Raw genomic sequence first — 17,904 nt, forward strand, 5'->3', positions numbered from 1 at the left:
TTGCGGAAGAAACATGCCGCAAGAACAAAATTAGTAGTAGTACAAGTGTAGTTGAATTTTATAGTATCTCATAAATAATGTTTGACAAATGAAGTCGAGACCGTGGAGACAAAGCATGTAAATGAAAAACTTCAAACCACAATACCTTATACAAGGAATCAAGCATACATGTTGCAAATTCTTCAGTGGTGAAATTGTGACCATGATTTACTAATATGTTATATATCCAGGGAAGAACATACTTTCCGCTAGATGACCTGTTGAGTACAGATTTACAAACGTTAATATTACTGAATGAATCAGTATAGCCATGTACAGAAAAGGAAATATTTGCTTGAAGATATCACAAATGAACTTATAAGTTTGTTTACGGCCCAGACAACTAAAGACGGAGCAATAAAACAGACCTTGACTGCCAAGCAGCCAGTAACGGTTCAAGTAGCTTGACTGCTTCACTTGGCTCCATTGACAAAACAGTTGCTCTAATCTGATGGAGAGTGGATCTCAAATTCAGTCACATAAACACATACATACAATTTAAAAAGAAAACAGAAAAACAAGAATGCTTGACAATAAAATAAAATAAAATCATAAAAATTGAATCGATGAAACTAAAGAATAATACCAAAAGACAATCATGCCAATTCACAGCTAACCTTTTTCGTTGGAGTAGCAGCTTCAAGATTAATACCCTTCAATAATGGATAGTATTTTTCAAGGTTTGATGAACACTCTTTTTCACTTTTAAGTATCCCTAGTGATCTCAGCTGGTCCTCCATACAAACTGCTTTGATCTCATCTTGGATCATTTCATCTACACCATGTGATAAAGTTAACAGAATAACAGATTAGAATAAGCAGAAGAAGTAGCTTCCCTTCCTTTGTTATCTACTTAATAATTCGATGCATTATATGGGTATATTTCATCAAGATGAAAGACCGACACAAGTACCTTGTTTCTTGATAGAATCAGCTTTATTAATTCTAAACAAACCATCTGTTGCATTTCTGTCTGAAGAGTCTTGGAATGCTCTCTCTTTCTCAGAAGAATAAAAAACCTTAGGAATCGGAAGCAAGGCATCTTCTGCATTAGCACGGTCTAGTGCAGTTACTGTCAAAACATTGCACCAGCAGTTAGAGACATACACCAAGATCAAGAAGAGAATTACTAAGGCATAATGATAAAGCTCAATAACAAGAGTATGAGCACCAAAACCAAGCAGAAAGTTAAACCCTAAAATATATATACATAGAAAAATTCTTGATTTCCCTTAATAACTCATTGGGACAATAAATCCTTGACAAAAAAAATATCAAATAAGAAAATGCTTATGCGAAAGAGTAGCTCAAAGGCACAGAAAATCTCACCTCTTCGTTCATCTGACCGCTTCTTAGATTTAACAAGAGATTGACTCATTGGAAGAAGAATACCATCATGGGAGACATTCAACTGTACATCTGTACCAGAATGCACTAGAAGTTTTTGAAATGATGGTTTTACAAGCAACCCAGAAACAAGAAAAACATGCCCAGATGCAGGCTTCTGTATGCCTTGTAACTTTGCAGCATATATTGTTGGCAATGCACCCTTGTATTTTCTTGAGAATATATCTTCCGAAGATAATGATATTTTTGTGGGTTTGGCATTACGTAGTTCTTCAATACTATTTCCAAACCAGAAATAACAAACACCAACTTCTGAGATGGCCAAAACACATATGCCATTCTCATCATGTTCCCCGCTATCAATGCACCTGCTATCAAGAAAGACAGCAGGATGGTCCATTGCAAGAACACAACTAACCGACTGCTTTCTGGCGCCATCTATCCTCCACAGAGCAACATATCTTTCACCAACGGCAGATGAAAGGATATACTTGCCATCTTCAGTGAAGACCAAGCATCTAACAGATCCCTATTAATTAAGTAATAAATTATAGTTATACAAATGACAAAATCGCAAAAAAAGATGATAGGGGAAAAATGCATTCCTGTCTTTAGGACACGTATCAACCCACCTATATATATATATATATATATCTGTTAAAGATCTTCAATTGTGATGCTGCCGTAGCTAAAGTCTTCCCATCTGATGGAAGTAAAGAATCCAAGTATCAAAATCAGATTTTTTTTTAAATAAAATAATAATAATACTTGGAAATTGCAAAGTCATCTTAGCTAATTCACTGAACACCTGACTGAATGAAGCTCATGCAATGGTGTTAATACTTTAGAATCACTCATTCAGACATATGAAGCTAAAATGCAATGAATCATAATACATAAAGAAATTAACTCATAACTTGAATGGATGGCCTTGAATTATTAAAATTTGAATCATGAATCATACATAAAGAAATTTGTGCTTTCTATTTGGAATGTTTTATGGGCAATCAAAATGGGAAAAAGCTCAAAGAATTCCTAGGAAACTCATTCAGGTTATACAACTTGTCAAGTGTAGAGCTCAACTTCAGATTAACCAGCTAGCATCCAAACACCGATGCATTGACTGCATTCCTACCACAAAAGTCAAAATATTTCTGCAAAATCTATGAAGGAGACATACCTGAAGAAATAGTCATACAGGATACAGCCTTTGTAGAAGCTTTAAATTTCTCCAACAGGTTTCCTGTGACGGAATCAATTCTACATATCATCCCATCTGCCCCTGCAGTATAGATACATGATCCATTTGCTGACGATGAAATGGCTCTCACACCTCTGCAAATAGAGTTGAGGGAGCAAGAAACACAGAAAAAAGCATTAATAATTCTTTCCTAATAATATGGATTTAAACCATCACAGCCACTGAAATAACATTAATCTTAGAGTCAATAGTTACAATTATTATGAAGTTACAGGATACAACAACTGCAGAGAATCGAATCCTCATAAGTTATAGTTAATTACAAAAGAACTCATATCATACCCTGGATGACAGTTGCTAATTCTCCAATTCAATTGACCAGCAGACACATCAAATGCTAAAACATCACCACCACCAGTCCCAAGCACTAACAATGAGGATGCATGCTTTCTTTTTTTCTGCAACATGTCACAGTACCATTGAGAATATTATTGCATAAAGAAATAAAAGAAAGACAAAAGGAAAGAAGTACATCCAATAAAACAATCTACCTTTCTTTCCAACGACAACCACTTCATGCACGTATAGTCTATTGAGAGATGTCCATTCGTGGATCTATCATATATACTTCTTGTGTCATTTGATGTCATATCTGCAAACTCAGTCTGTACCTGACCCTTCAATGTATCCCATATCTATACAATGAAATTGAAGATACGTCTTAGAAACACAAAATTAACCAACAAATAAATTTATTTTAATGAATAAATATGCTTCTTCAATCACTGCAAAATATCCACACTCATACATAAAAGCACACTATTTATCTAACAGCATGACTGAATCTGAATAAACCTTCCTATAACCTATATTTTGACAACAAAAACCATATTCACCATAACTACATTCAACTTCTTGCTCCATCACAAGTCGAGATAGCTAACTGAAAACTCAGCTATATAGTTAATGGAATGTTTTGTTAGCTAAGCAGGAAACCATAGCCGCCAAAAGAGAAACGTTAGCTTAGCAAAACAAAGCTGATTTCATGGTTGAATAAACTGAAAAAAGGAAGCAACGGTGTGACCTATGACTAGAAGCTGAATGAAAAAAGCATAAGGAAGATGAAAAGAATGGAAACCTTAACGCGGCCATCGCCGGTGCTGATGGCGAAGTAGTCCAAAGAAGGACTGAAAGCTGTGAGAATGTCTCTGATGTCCGTTGAAGCCATAACCAAAGAGTTGAAGCTCCCAAAAACCCAGGGAAGAAGGAACACGAAAGCAGAGAGAAGAGAATGAAGGAGCAGAGCGACCTATGCCGAAACCCAAAACTGAAACCGAAACTCAAACAAACTAGGTCGGGTTGGCTAAACTGGATCTTCGGGTTATGGGCCACTCTTTTATTATTGGGCTTTAAAGCCTTACTCTAAGGCCCAATCAGTGATCCAAGACGATGGGTTTTCAAGTCCAAAAGGAAAGATTACATGGTTTTCTCCATTCTCCTTAAGTATCTATTAGTTGTTTTTTTTTTAATTAAACTTATGTGCTTTGAAGATTTTAAAAAGTGTTTTTTACTTTCCAGAATAGTCTCATGTTCTACTTCAATATTAATATTCGAGAGAAAATATGAGAATCCAAAACCATCACAGTTACCAAAATAAATTATAAAAATAAAATAAAATTACAGCATGTTGAACCTTTTTTTTTTGGTATTCTGAACCTATGTTTTATTACAAGATCACCAAAGAGAAAGCTAAGATTAGTAGATTACCGAGTTTATTTCTTAATAGTTCTTTTTTATGTCTTTTGACTTTCAATAAAAAAGAACATTTTTCCGTTAAAATGATAGGGACTAAACACCTACTAGCAGGGGGGGAAAGGTTAATGAATGTCACAAAAATCATTTTATTTTATTTGATTATAACTTTTTTATTTTATTTTTAGTGTTTGTTTGGGCGCTATTATTCTGTTAAAAAAATTTAATAAAAAAATATCTTTTTTATTTTTTAGCGTGTTTGGCAAATTTCTAGAAGTAAAAATAAAAACACTAAAAAAATTAAAAAAAACATCTTTTTTGAGAATTTGTAATTTACATCTTTTTTAAAAGATTTTTTTCTTTAAAAAAAGATGTTTTTCATGTAATAAATAAACAAAAAAAATACTTTTATATTGTTATACCTAAACATAATTAATAGATAAAAAGATTTTTTTACATAAAATATCCAAATATAAAATTATTTTTACTTTTCCATAAGATCTTTTAAAAAAAAGATAACTCTTAGAAGCTCACCCAAACAAACACTTAGTGTTTTTTTCCGGATAAGGTAGAAGTTCCTTGTGTTTTATTTATAAGTACTCAACAACTATGTACCATTCGAAAGTTAACTTGTTTTAATATATGATGCTCGGAGTTAACTTTCTTTCGCACTGTAATCACAAATGGACTAGAAATCTAGAATAGACTGTGATATAATATAACAAGAAAACTATCAAATGAAGTTATATAAACTACCAAAATTTCATTACACTATGAATCAAAGAAATTAAACTGTACAAATAATATGTTGGTTGTTTCATTTTTTTTCTCTCAGATGTTGTCTTATTGAGAAGATTTAAGGATAAAAAATAGAAGAAAAAGAAAGAACCAAATAACCCCACCGTCTTATTGGAAAGAATGTGTCTTGGCACTCTTTTGTGTTTTTTTTTCATGGACATCAAGCAGAAGAATATGAAGCTTGTGTTGTTGCCTTTGCTCTATTGCTTAGCATGGAGGAACATGCTGTGTAAGAAACTGAAGGGGTCTCAAGATCAAGACAAGGTTTTGGGACAACAGATTCAGAGAATCCAGAGACATTTGAGCATTCCCATGTAAAGGGAGACATAGAATTGAGAGAGAAGTTTAGATTTGAAAGGCATATGTTAGTAAAAGGAGATTCTTCTAGTCCAGAAAAGGTTCCAGCAATAGTGATGTTTGTCCCAGTCATGTTCTTCAATATAATTTGATCCAAGTGTGGGAGAGCATTAGGATCAAACTTGTCATCAGGATGAGATCCACAGTGGCCTGTGGCCGCGATCGCTCGGTATATGTTCTCCATTTCTATGTCTGATATAACTATCTCCTTCATGTAACCACCTCTTCCCCTGGTGGTTCTGAACACAATGCCGGTTTTTGAGTTGTAGAGATGAACATGCTCCACTAGGACATTCGAAATGCCGCCAGACATGTCGCTGCCAAACGCAAGAGTAGAGCCGGAAGAAGATTGGAGATGCACCCTTCTGATGTGCACATTTTTTGTAGGCCTGCCATAGGCAATGCCATACTCATCCCAGCCACTTTTGAGTGCAATTGCATCAAACCCCATGCTAATTGTACAATCTTCTATACACACATTATCAGAAGAATCTGAAAAAACAAAAAGAAAAACACATTATACAACAAGTTGATTAAGAAACACATGATTAAGGCATGATAACAAGTTTCAAACCTGGTACTATGCCAACAGTGAAAGGGGATTCTGAAGGAGCTGATATTGAAATATTGTGAATATGTACATTGCTGCATTAAAATACAGTACATTACATTACATTACACCAGATCAGTAACCCATTTTCTTTCAAAATAAGTAACAATGTACTCAATGCTTTAGAAGGAGCATAAAATGTTACCTGCAATAAACTGGGTGGATGCCATATGCAGGGGTATTCAGGAATGTGATATTTGAAACTACCACCGAGTTAGATGCGACTAATTCGATTAGATGAGGTCGACTATAGTTCAGGGAATGAGAAATAAAGGATCGCCACCAAATCGATCCAACACCATCTATGGTCCCATTGTTGCCTGATTATGTAACACAGAATATGAGAGCTTAAGTGAGAAAAGAAACAGACCAAATTAATTGAGAAGAAAACAAAGATCCTAAACAAAAACCTGTAATGACCACATCATTTAACATGTATCCATTTATCAAGCTAAGGTATCTTCCGCCGGGAGCTTCGATTCCTCGTCCATAAGAAGGTAAAGGATCAATAACTTCCCAATGAAATGGATCCTAAACAAAGATGAATCACATAGCAACATGTCATCTCTAACAAGTTATTGAAAATAGAGGAATCAAAGAAGCACAAAAGGGGAAAAAAATACCTGAGATCCAATAATGACAGCACCTCTTTCTAGAAAGAGGGTAAGATGGCTAGTGAGGTTGAAGCTTCCAGTGAGCCATTGTCCAGGCGGCACATAAAGCTGAGCGCCGCCCTTATCGGCGAATGACTTGAGATAGAATATTGCATTCTGGAATGCAATGGTATTCAGTGTCTTTCCATCCCCAACAGCACCAAACTCCAAAATAGACACACTGTGTGGTCTTGGAGCTAGTTCTGGACTATACTCACATTGCTCAGAACCACCATAACCATTAACTCTTACTTCATTGCTCAATGCCAGCAGCAACACTAGTGCCACCTAAAACAGTATATCAATTACAGATTCATTCAATTTCTCCTAGGTTAAGAATTTTCATTTTCTCCAATATGCAATCAACAAAATCAATGAAAATAAGGCAACAATCATAGGGCAATGCATATATATGTCTTTATCCATAACCATATGAAGCAAGGAATTGAACAAAGAAGAACATCAAAGAGTGCCTAGTGAAAAATAAAGTTTGCAAATTTATTGGATCAAATTGATTTTGATTGAAGCTAAACCAACCAACTACCATTGGATACACCCAAACAGAATCAACCACATGTATAATCAGATGTTTCATATTGATGTAAAAACAAGAAAGAAATCAAAACATGCATTGACTCTACCTAAACAATCCAAACAAAGATTCAATCTTGAAACGAGGAATAATCCTACACCAATTCTGAATACAAAACAAACAAAACAAAATAAATGAAAGCATAGAAACGTACTTACTAGCATGTTGTGTTGGTCAAAGCGGAGTAAAGAAGACAAAAGGAAGAGACAGTGGCCAAGCACCAACACAAATAACAAATAAGCTTTGAGCGCAGAGAGAGAAGAAGAAGAAGAAGCAGCAACAACACCAGCAGCAGCAGAACAAGAAGCAGAGACAGGACAATTTAGAGCATATTTATTTTTATTTATTTATTATATTATATTATAAGCATTAATAATGTACCCGCATACATCTATGTAGATATGGTAAGAAATTTTCATGACAGATTATATTTCTTTCTTCCTTGCATGTCTGTGAAAAAAAATATACAAATGAGGAAAAGAAATTGTGACTATACAGAGTAAGAAATCTCCATTGATAAATACATACCAAATTCAGTTAGATGTATACATATATATAAAGTCAAAAACGCAGAATATTATATAAGAACAAAATTTTTATATTTCAATAACATTTGAGTTAAATGTCAAAGTGGTGGTTTATATTGACTGCATGCATTAAAATAATTTGGGATATATTAATTGTAAAAATTTCTTCTTTTAGACAAATAAAAGTATACTATGTTAATTCTTTAATTTTTTTTTCTGTTAAGCGACTTGTTATGCCGTTAAAGATTTATATAATTTATTTTATAGGATCTAATGAATATGATTAAAATTTTAAAAATTATTTTAGTATATACAATTAATTTAAGAGACCACTTAAGAATTAAGATGTAATAATTTATTAATAAATAATAAATTTTTAAGTAAAACTTCAATCAACAATAAATTAATTTTTTAAAGATACAAATAAAAAATTAATAAAAAAACACAAATTAAGAGTTTAAGTTAAAAATTTATTATTTATTATAATAATATAAGGGAAGAAGCGCATGTGGGGTGGGGTGGAGAGTGGACCCACACCAATCATGGGCCAAGATGCTAGCCTGGCGTGCCGTCAATCACCTCATTAACAGTATATATAGGATATATGTCATATCTTATTGTTCTGTAAGATATGTGTAATTACTACTCTTTCCTTTTACCTTTTGGTTTTTGAAAGTATTGTCCCTTCTTATTATTAAGAAATGAAACAAATACTTCTTAAATATTCTCTCAAATATGCTCTATCTTAATTAGTAATTTTTGTAAGAATTAAATTTAAAATTTAGAGAAGTTATTAATTTACCTTTTTTGATATATTAAATTACCAATATTTTTATTGGTATACACATAAATTCTTGTCACTCATAAAACATTAATAATTATATCTTTAAATATTTAATTTGACTCAATCCAATTAAATATGGTTGTCAATCCAATTTGCTACGGATAGAATTGAGCGCAAAACGAATTAATTTGTAAGGTCGGATAAAGTGTGGGTTGAGACCCAACACTACTCCACCAATTTGTACCTTATATATGATATATTATATAAGAAAATGTGTTAGAGATGAGTGTCGAATTAAAATCTTAATCAATATACACATCAGTCCTCATCAGCAAAGGTGATAGCAACAACCCTATTCAAAGATATATAATCCAATCTAACCCAATTGGATAGAATTGTCATCTGNNTTTGAAAAATTTGGATGCAAATTGTATTGATTCATGTATACATAACTCTGATAAATATAGGTATAAATTATATTCTTGTTGTGTGCAAAACATTTATAAATATAGGTGCAAATTAATGCTAGCTAAATATTGACAAAAAATAAGAATATTTACTCTCCCTCTCCCTCTCTCCCCTCTCTCTCAATAAGTGTCGAACCAAAAATTTCATTTATATAAAAAAACTTTAATCATTAAGCTAATATTTTCGATTAAAAATTTAACACTTTTTTTTATATAAAAACAAAGAGCTCTCACCTCTTCTCTCTTCCTTTCTCTATCTCTCTTATTCCTTCATTCTTTCTATCTCTCTTATATATCATTATTAATGACTAATTACAAATTTGATAATCAAAATATATAACATGACATTCTCTAATTATATTTAAATTAAATTAAATTAAAATTAAAATATTAAAATTAAAATATTAAAATTGAAATATAGTTATATTATATATTATATTTATATATTACTAACTAATTTAATAACAAAATACGTCACATGATACTCTCTTATTAAAATTTAGAGAAAATATTTTTCTCCAAAATTAGTAAACATCCATCTTATTTTCTTTTATCTATCTCCCTCATTTTTTCTATTTCTCCAAAATTAGTAAACATCCATCTTATTTTCTTTTATCTACCTCCCTCATTTTTTCTATTTCTCTCTATTCTTTCCACTCTATATATAATTTATAATTCATATTTTACTTTAGTAATTTGATAAATCAAAATGTGTCATTAGATTTTTTTTATTATAATTAACAAAATTTTTTCTTAACTTCCAAAATTAGCAAACTCCCTTTCTTATATTTTTTCTTTATCTTTCTCTCTCTTTTCTCTTATTCTCTATTTTTCTCTATCTTTCTAATCTACAAAAAATAAAATTAACAACATAATATAATTTAAATAAAAAATATTATTATATGCATATTTTTTATTAATTTTAAATCTCTACTGCTTATCTTTCTAATATATATTTTCACTTCTTTTCCTTCAAATATTTATTATATATAATTTAGAGAAAATACTAATGTTGTGATTAAAAGTTAGAATCAGAATTCAATTGTTTAAAAAAATTTTTGAGTTAGTTTTATAATTATTGATATAAATTTTTTATGCTAATATCTAATTATACTTTTTATATATAGAAAAAAATATTATTTTTAAATAGCAAGTATAAAAATTAATTATTTCTATTTGTACAACAAATTTAACACCTAATAAAATATAAAAGTATACACGTCAAATTCATTCAAATTTTAGATAACGAATTTTAAAATTAATTATTAACAAAAAATAAACTCTTTTATATGAAAATAATAATTAAAAATTTTATTATTTAATTTTATTTTTATTTATAGAGACCCTAATTTTTTTAGTTGACAGAGATTTTTGTCTCTTACAACCATTTTGTAAATATAGTTTAATGCTATAAATTTTTTATGTCATAATCTATAATATCATGACTGATGTAATTTTAAAAGATTTTTATATTTCCGTAAAGTATTATATATAAAAATACTAGTAAATACTAAATTACAATCTCAAGATCTCATTAAATTATTGAGCATTATATTTTTTTATAACTTGCGGGTAGGATTATATACCTGCGAATTGAGAATAAATAAGATTAAAATTAACATGTTATAAATGCACAAATAAAATAAAATAAAATATTTATAAAATTTAACTCATAAATAAAATTAAGATTAAATATAAACTCTAGACTATTTACTATCCAATCATACTCATCATTCTATAATTTATTTTTTATTTTATTTTTCACTTGACAATATAATTACTACCGAAATAAAAAATGAGGAAAGTATGTAATGCCTAGCTCCTTATGCTTCAAAGTTGAAACACTTGCCAATTGCCTTGGGTTTATAAAAGTATTACGTATGTACGAAAGGTTAATTTAAATGAGTTATTATACATTGTGTATATATATTGTTTTATTTAAATCTTTTATATTTTATACAATTATAGGTTAGTGATTATTTTTTAAAAAACTAACAATATAATTTTTTTTAAATGTAGTTATATTGCTAACAAATATAAAATTTAAAGGCAAAATACGAAAGGAATGACGGCCATACTTGCAAAAGAGATAAAGGAAAAAGTGAGGTTAGATGTGCATCCAGTGTCAAAGAAAATTCTTTTAGGAGAATTTTTTAAAGACTTTAAAGATATCTCTTAAAAATAAAGTTATTAATGCAAAGAAATCTAAGACCTTTACACTTGTAAAATCTCTTTTTGAAGATGGTATAACGACGGTGGTAGGTAAGCAGGTGATTCCCAATCTCCGTGTGTTAGCTTCATAAAAAAGGAAAAATTCTGCTTGGCAAGACCTTATAAATATGCCTTAGCGATCAAAGTTTTGGACAAGAACTACAGTTACACAATTCTTTCACATAAGTTTCGGACGCCCTGATGGATCAAAGGTGGCTTTGATCTTCTAGACGCATACAGGAATGAAGAAGTGGACTGAAAACAAGTATTAAAGAAGGAGAAATATAAGATAGGCCAAAAGCAAATTTTAAGACCCAAGAAATGGAACACTCAAATAAAGGTTTAGATAGAAAAGCAAGGCCCACATGGTATGCTCCTCATGTTGATGGGTCCGCTTTTTCACAATCCAGGGTTGGATCTCAAACCATGTTCTAGTAGTGTGGGTTGCGTGTGAAGAATGGAGATGCGTCTGCGATGCCGCCTTCTCACCAGACCCCAGCTCAACCCTGCTGCTCCTCCCTCCGGAAATGGCCAAGACCACCGTCCTTGCAAAGCTAGCTGACAGAGAAGAATGGAAGTAAGGTAGGGAATGCTTCCGCGAAGGTTGCTTCAACGGCAGTACCACCGGGGATGGAAGTCTTGCCGTCGAATGATGCAACATGGGAAGGCAACGATGAGGGGGCCTCCCATGAGAGATCGACGGTAATAACGTGCGAGGGATGTTGTCCCGTAATTCAAGCCTCATCTTAAGGTTGATGAACCAATTTTATATTCATTGTTGTTCTAGTATTCTATCTTTATATTATGGATAGTTTAAATATAATAGTTTGGAACATTAGAATTGCATCTAATAAGTTAGTTCAGGTAAATTACAAAGAGCTTGTTAGAAAATTTAACTCTGTCTTTTTTATTGTAGTTGAAATTTATTGTCCTTTTCAACACTTAAAACTATTATGAAAAAGGTTTGATTATCATTCTATTGGTACAGTGGAGGCAACAGGGCATAAAGGGAGTATATGGTTCCTTTCTACAATGTCGGATACTTGCTGCAAGTGGATAGATGCTTTTGATCAGTGTGTTACATTGGAGGTTCAGTTAAATATTGTATTTGAAGGTATAATGGTATTTATAATAGTCCTCATTTTAATACCAGAATTCTTCTGTGGGATTATCTTGTGACCCAGTCCTCGTCTTTTCGTGGGCCATGGATCATTCTTGGTTATTTTAATGAAGTTCTCTTCTCTCATGAATGTAAGGGTTGTCTTTTTTCAAGTTGACGCGCAGATCGGTTTGCTGTCTCATTAGGGGTTAGCAACCTGTTTGATTTAAAGACTATCAGAAGACGATTTTCTTGATACAGAAGGGTGAAAAATTATGTTCATGTAGTAAAAAAGCTTGACCGAATTTGTATCAATAGTGGATAGTTATCTCTATTTTCGGAGGCTTATATGAAAATACTAAGTAGACTTCAGTCTGATCATTGTCATATCCTAGTTCGCTGAAAAGGTCGGCCCCAGCCAAAAAGAAATAGACCTTTTCGGTTTATTGTAGCTTGGGCTACCTATCTGGAGTACAAAGATATTGTGAACCAATCGTGGCGGTCTGGCTATAAAGAGGTACATGGCAAGCTTTCAGAAGTGCAGAAGCACTCTCTAGAGTTTAATTCTAAAGTGTTCGGCAATATTTTCGTTAGGAAAAGTGTGTTGAAGCGCCAAATTAATTTCTACAGAAGCGGTTGGAAGTGATGGAAGATTCTTCTTTGCGACAAAAAGAGCGATAGTTGATTGAGAATTACAATAACACTCTTGTACAAGAGAAACTTCTATGGTTTCAGAAATCCAAAGAGAAGTAATAGGTAAAATTCTGGGATAGAAATATCAATTTCTTTCATGTTTAGACTCTGGTACGAAGGAAGTATAACAAAATTCATGGTTTCTTTCTCTAGGATGGGGTATGGAAAACGAATCTGAATATCCTTTGCAGGAAAGCTGAGTCCTTTTTAAAAAGCTTATTCGGTCAATCGGAGAATGTGAATTTGGGATGTCTTAATGAAGTGACCCTTCCTTCCTGAATGATGACGCTTTTTGTAACTTTACAGCGCTAGTTACACTGGAGGAAGTTAAGTCGGCTATTTTTAATATGCATTTTTTAAGGCATCGGATCCTGATGAGTTTCAAGTTTTCTTCTTCAAGGAATATTGGGAGATTATTGGTTTTGATGTTTGGACTATAGTTAGTCAAGCATTCTCTGGTATGGATATTGATTCAAGAATGATGGAAACTCTCCTTATTCTTATTCTGAAGGTAGAAGCCCTGATTTTCATGAAGGATTTCAGGCCTATCAATCTTTGTAATGTGGTTTACAAAGTTATAACAAATGTCCTGGTTGATAGACTTCGACCTCATCTCATAGACATTGTTGGGCCCTTTTAAGGAGGTTTTATTCCAAGAAGGGAAACCCCTAACAACATTATTATTTGTAAGAGATTCTCCACTTCATGAAGAAGACGAAGTCCAAGAAAAGTACCCTAGTATTTAAGATTGATTTGGAAAAAGTCTATGACAGAATTGATTGGAGGTTTCTAAAATATACCATTGTGAGTTTTGACTTTCCTATCCTTACAATCAATCTGATTATGCATTGTGTCATTGCCTCTTTGTTGTTTAACCTGTGAAATGGGGATAGATTAAATAGTTTCACCCCTAGCCAGAAATTCAGGCAAGAAAATTCGATGTCACCATATCTGTTTGTATTGTGTATGGAGAAGTTGTCTTACTTTATTAATCATCAAGTTGATATGGGTTTGTGGAAGCCGGTTGTTGTTTCTAGAGGGGGTCCAAGAATTTTTCATTTAATGTTCGCTGATGATTTGCTTCTTTTTTGTAAAGATGAAAACCACCAAGTTCAAAATGTGATGGTTGCTTTAGATAAATTCTACAGAGCCTCTGGGATGAAGGTTAATATGGAGAAATCTAAAGCATTGTACTCCAAGAATGTCTCAGCGACAAGAAAAGAGATTTTTACTGGGGTGTCATCCCTCAGATTTGTCCAGAATTTAGGTAAGTATTTAGGAGTTACCCTTAGTCACTCTCGGGTGACGTGAGCAGCGTTCAATGATATTCTGGACAAGATTCGGAAAAGGTTGGCTAGCTGAAAAAGGAGATTGCTTAATAAGGCGGGAAGACTATGTTTAATCAATTCAGTAATGGCCATGATTCCTTCTTACCACATGCAAGTATCTTTTTTTCCTAAAGGGATATAAAATAAGATAGAATCTATGATGCGGAGCTTTCTTTGAAAAGGTCAAGCTGATGGTAGAGGCATGTATCAGGTTAGTTGGAACTTGGAAGGTATTGGTCACCCTTGAGAAGTTTGGAGTTTTGGGGATTCAAGATCCATTTTGTGCTGATGTTGCTCTTCTTGGGAAGGTAGTTTGGCAATTTTTCATCATCCAAACAAGTTATGAGTTCAAGTGTTTGTAGAAAAAAATTGTTCTTCTCCCGGAGACTATTTCAGTCAGTCTCGAGACACGGGACTCTTATGTTTGGAAGAGCATATGCAAAACTTGGAATTTCTTGAAGGATTTCTTTGTTTGGTGCATCAAATATCTGAACCAAAACTTTTGGTTTTCTAATTGGAGAAAAGAGGGGTAGCTTTGTCATGAGATGGATTATACATTTCTGATTTGGATCTTCGGATATTGGATCTTTGGTTATCTGGATAGTAGTACCTTCAGAATATATATTCTCCTATAAACCAGTTTTTGCAAGGTAACATTCTTTTCTATAATCCGGATGTGCAAGGTTCAGTGATAAGATGATTTTGGTCTAGTGTAACGTCAAAGGTTTATGACTCTCGTAGTGGTTACTTGTGGCTCAGTAAACAAAAGTTTGGTTACGAGGACCAGAAAAATTGGCTTTGCCTTTGGCGTTAGCTTATTCCAAAAAAACATAAATTCTTGACCTGGCTTTGTCTTAGGGAAGTTTTGTCCACTGCTACTTTTTATCGAGCTTATAAGACAAATTATCGACAAAAATGTCCAGTAAGATACTGAGCACATAAATTTTGACACATAACAAAAAAATTTTATTGTACAATACAAAAAATTAATACACAACACAGAATTTTCTGTGTTGTATCAATAATGTTTGTGTTATGTACGAAATTTTTTTACTATATTCATATAAATTTATATATTATGTGCAAAATTTTATGTGTTACGTGTAAATTATGAGCTTTGTATCAAAATTTCTGTTTTAAAAAAAGACGAAAACAAAGAACTACAAGATAAATGCATGCATTTTTTATTTGTCGAATTTATACTAATTTAGTTAGACTTATTTATTGAAAATACTTATACATACAGTATCTCTCAAGGAGATCACTTCGATAAAGATACTAAAAATGTCTTATTTCAAAGACGTTTATATGTGTTATGATATTATTGGACATATTTATTAAATTGGTTAATAATTTATTTTTTAATAAATCAGAACAAAATCGGTTTATTATAGCAACAATAATAAATCCAATTATCTGCATTATAATTATTAGACCTGATTTGATCCATTCGATTTACACAATTTAAACCGAATCATATTTAAATTTTTTGATAAAAAGATAAATATATCCCTATTTTTGTCTTAAAAAAACATGATTCAATAGGTTATGTAAATTAGTCGGTTCGATCGGATCTGATAATAATTGAGTTTATTGTTATTGTTATAAAAAAATCGATTTTATTCTAATTTGTTAAGAAATTAAAAATAACCGGTTCATTAATACGTCCAACAATAATATGACATATAAGTGTATTTACAAAAAAACGTTCTACGCATCTTTATGATAGCATTCTCCATCGCCAAATCATATACCATAAAATAAAGATAATTTTTTAAATAAAATAATATATTTATTTTTCATATATTTTATGTATTTAACAAATTAAAATGCATTCGATTATGAAATTTCTTGCTGATTTCAATAATTTAAAAAAGATAAGGATGCAATACTTATACTACTTTTTCTAATATGAGTGAACAAGATCAAGAATACACCCTGCATGAAGAGTGAGGGTAAATTAGGACTTTTTTATATAAATAAATATCATAAATAGGTTATTTCCCAAAATATGCACGAAGAGAAATGATTTTGAAAATGTGCAGAACCACTTTAGGGGCGCATACGAATTGAATTTACACTCCAATTCAGGTGTGGCGCCCATGAAATGAGACTGACAGGAGTAGAAGGCATTTCTGGTTCGGCGTCCAAGAAATGAGAGGGGAGGCCATTTTGTGGCTGGCGCCAGTGAAATGGCCAACTCCGGTGGGACATCCACAAATTGAAGTCCAAGTCAATGGTATTACATGTGAAATGGTGCACTTCAGGTGTACCACCTGCAAAGTTCGTTTCTAATTTGTCTATATAAATACTTGTGCACCATTCATGGTAGGAGCCATTCTCCTGCACTCTCTTCCAACTCCGAAATATCTCTCAACCTCTTTACTTTCTTTTTGTCTAAAATATTGTGAATTTTGGTTTTGTTTTGCTGTGTGTATGGCTTCTGAAAATATATATGCCCTAATGGAAAAAATTTTCATATTGGAGAAGGTATTATGTTTGTTTGTGACGATTCACTTTGGATAATGATTCCGCCACCGACATGTTGCAAGAGTTGAAGAATTTGATTCTCATAAATACTAAAAGGGTTGAAAAAAAGAAAATGTGCCGCAATATAAAACTCGTCCAACCGATTAAGGTTCTCTTCCACATTAATCCCACCCTACTCATGTTAATTTTTTTTCTAAACACAACACAAAATATTAAAACCACAGCACAAATTTTCTTTACCACCACCACTTTTTTTTTTTAAATTCCATTTCCCTTTCAACCGAATGCATACGGTCCCCTCCTTTTCACTCTTATATGTGTTCTGAGTCCCTTTTCAAGTGTTCTTTGCCATCCAGCGCAACCAACGCATGTCTCGTACAGGTACTAATGATTTTTGAAAATTGACAGCCTTAACCACCCACTTCGTGGCTTCTAGAAACAAAATGCTCATTCCGTGGCCGCCACCAGTAAACTGAGTGCACTTCGCTGCCGCTTTTTTTAAAGTCGCTCAATTCGTGTGCGTCAATGGTGATGTGTCCCATTTCGTGGATATCAATAATAAATTAGTGATATAATTTTTTAATTTATTCTTGTCAGTCTTATTTTATGGTTACCACACTTGAATTGGAGTATAAATTCAATTCGCATGTACCCCTTTTAAAGTAGTTATGCGCATTTTTAAAACCAATTTTTTTCATGCGTATTTTATGAAATAATTTATTTGTGATATTTATTTATATAAAAAAAGCAGTAAACTAGCTTATAGCCTTATCATGCACATTCTCTACCATACATGTTTGTCACTAAGAGAGGCATATGGAAACGAAAACTTAGAAATTATTTTAAGAGGATATTATAAGACGACAATATTTTTAATAAAAAAAATAAGTGTTAATTAGTATTAATTAAAATATAATTATTAAATTAATTATTATGTATTTTTTTGTAAATATATA

At 32.2% G+C, this 17,904-nt stretch overlaps 2 protein-coding genes across 2 annotated transcripts in view; both read right to left on the minus strand.

The window, feature by feature from the left end:
- The window catches only part of LOC107463252 (uncharacterized), a 5,026-nt gene extending 1,124 nt beyond the window's left edge, over positions 1-3,902 (minus strand). Inside the window, 10 exon segments of the mRNA XM_016082020.3 lie at positions 146-257; positions 408-487; positions 657-814; positions 953-1,111; positions 1,369-1,915; positions 2,007-2,089; positions 2,567-2,721; positions 2,930-3,045; positions 3,139-3,282; positions 3,726-3,902. Coding sequence (XP_015937506.1) covers positions 146-257; positions 408-487; positions 657-814; positions 953-1,111; positions 1,369-1,915; positions 2,007-2,089; positions 2,567-2,721; positions 2,930-3,045; positions 3,139-3,282; positions 3,726-3,815 — 1,644 coding nt within the window. The 5' untranslated portion in view covers positions 3,816-3,902.
- Positions 3,903-5,058: 1,156 nt separating this feature from the next.
- Positions 5,059-7,827, minus strand: LOC107463262 (probable polygalacturonase). Its single transcript, XM_016082031.3, has 6 exons — positions 7,508-7,827; positions 6,728-7,045; positions 6,515-6,635; positions 6,250-6,424; positions 6,069-6,139; positions 5,059-5,986 (listed from the first exon to the last, which is right to left on the minus strand). Exons 1-6 carry the CDS (start codon positions 7,511-7,513, stop codon positions 5,298-5,300), a joined length of 1,380 nt encoding a protein of 459 aa, XP_015937517.1. The 5' UTR covers positions 7,514-7,827; the 3' UTR covers positions 5,059-5,297.
- Between the last annotated feature and the right edge of the window lie 10,077 nt (positions 7,828-17,904).

The sequence above is a fragment of the Arachis duranensis genome, chromosome 1 (assembly GCF_000817695.3).
Source record: "Arachis duranensis cultivar V14167 chromosome 1, aradu.V14167.gnm2.J7QH, whole genome shotgun sequence".
Classification (NCBI taxonomy): domain Eukaryota; kingdom Viridiplantae; phylum Streptophyta; class Magnoliopsida; order Fabales; family Fabaceae; genus Arachis; species Arachis duranensis.

Excerpts from the sequence above, each read along its gene's own strand:
- LOC107463262 (XM_016082031.3), bottom strand. Across the intron at positions 6,140-6,249 it reads ATCCACCCAGTTTATTGCAG|CAATGTACATATTCACAATA; the intron begins GTAACATTTTAT and ends ATTTTAATGCAG. Across the intron at positions 5,987-6,068 it reads CACTGTTGGCATAGTACCAG|ATTCTTCTGATAATGTGTGT; the intron begins GTTTGAAACTTG and ends TTGTTTTTTCAG.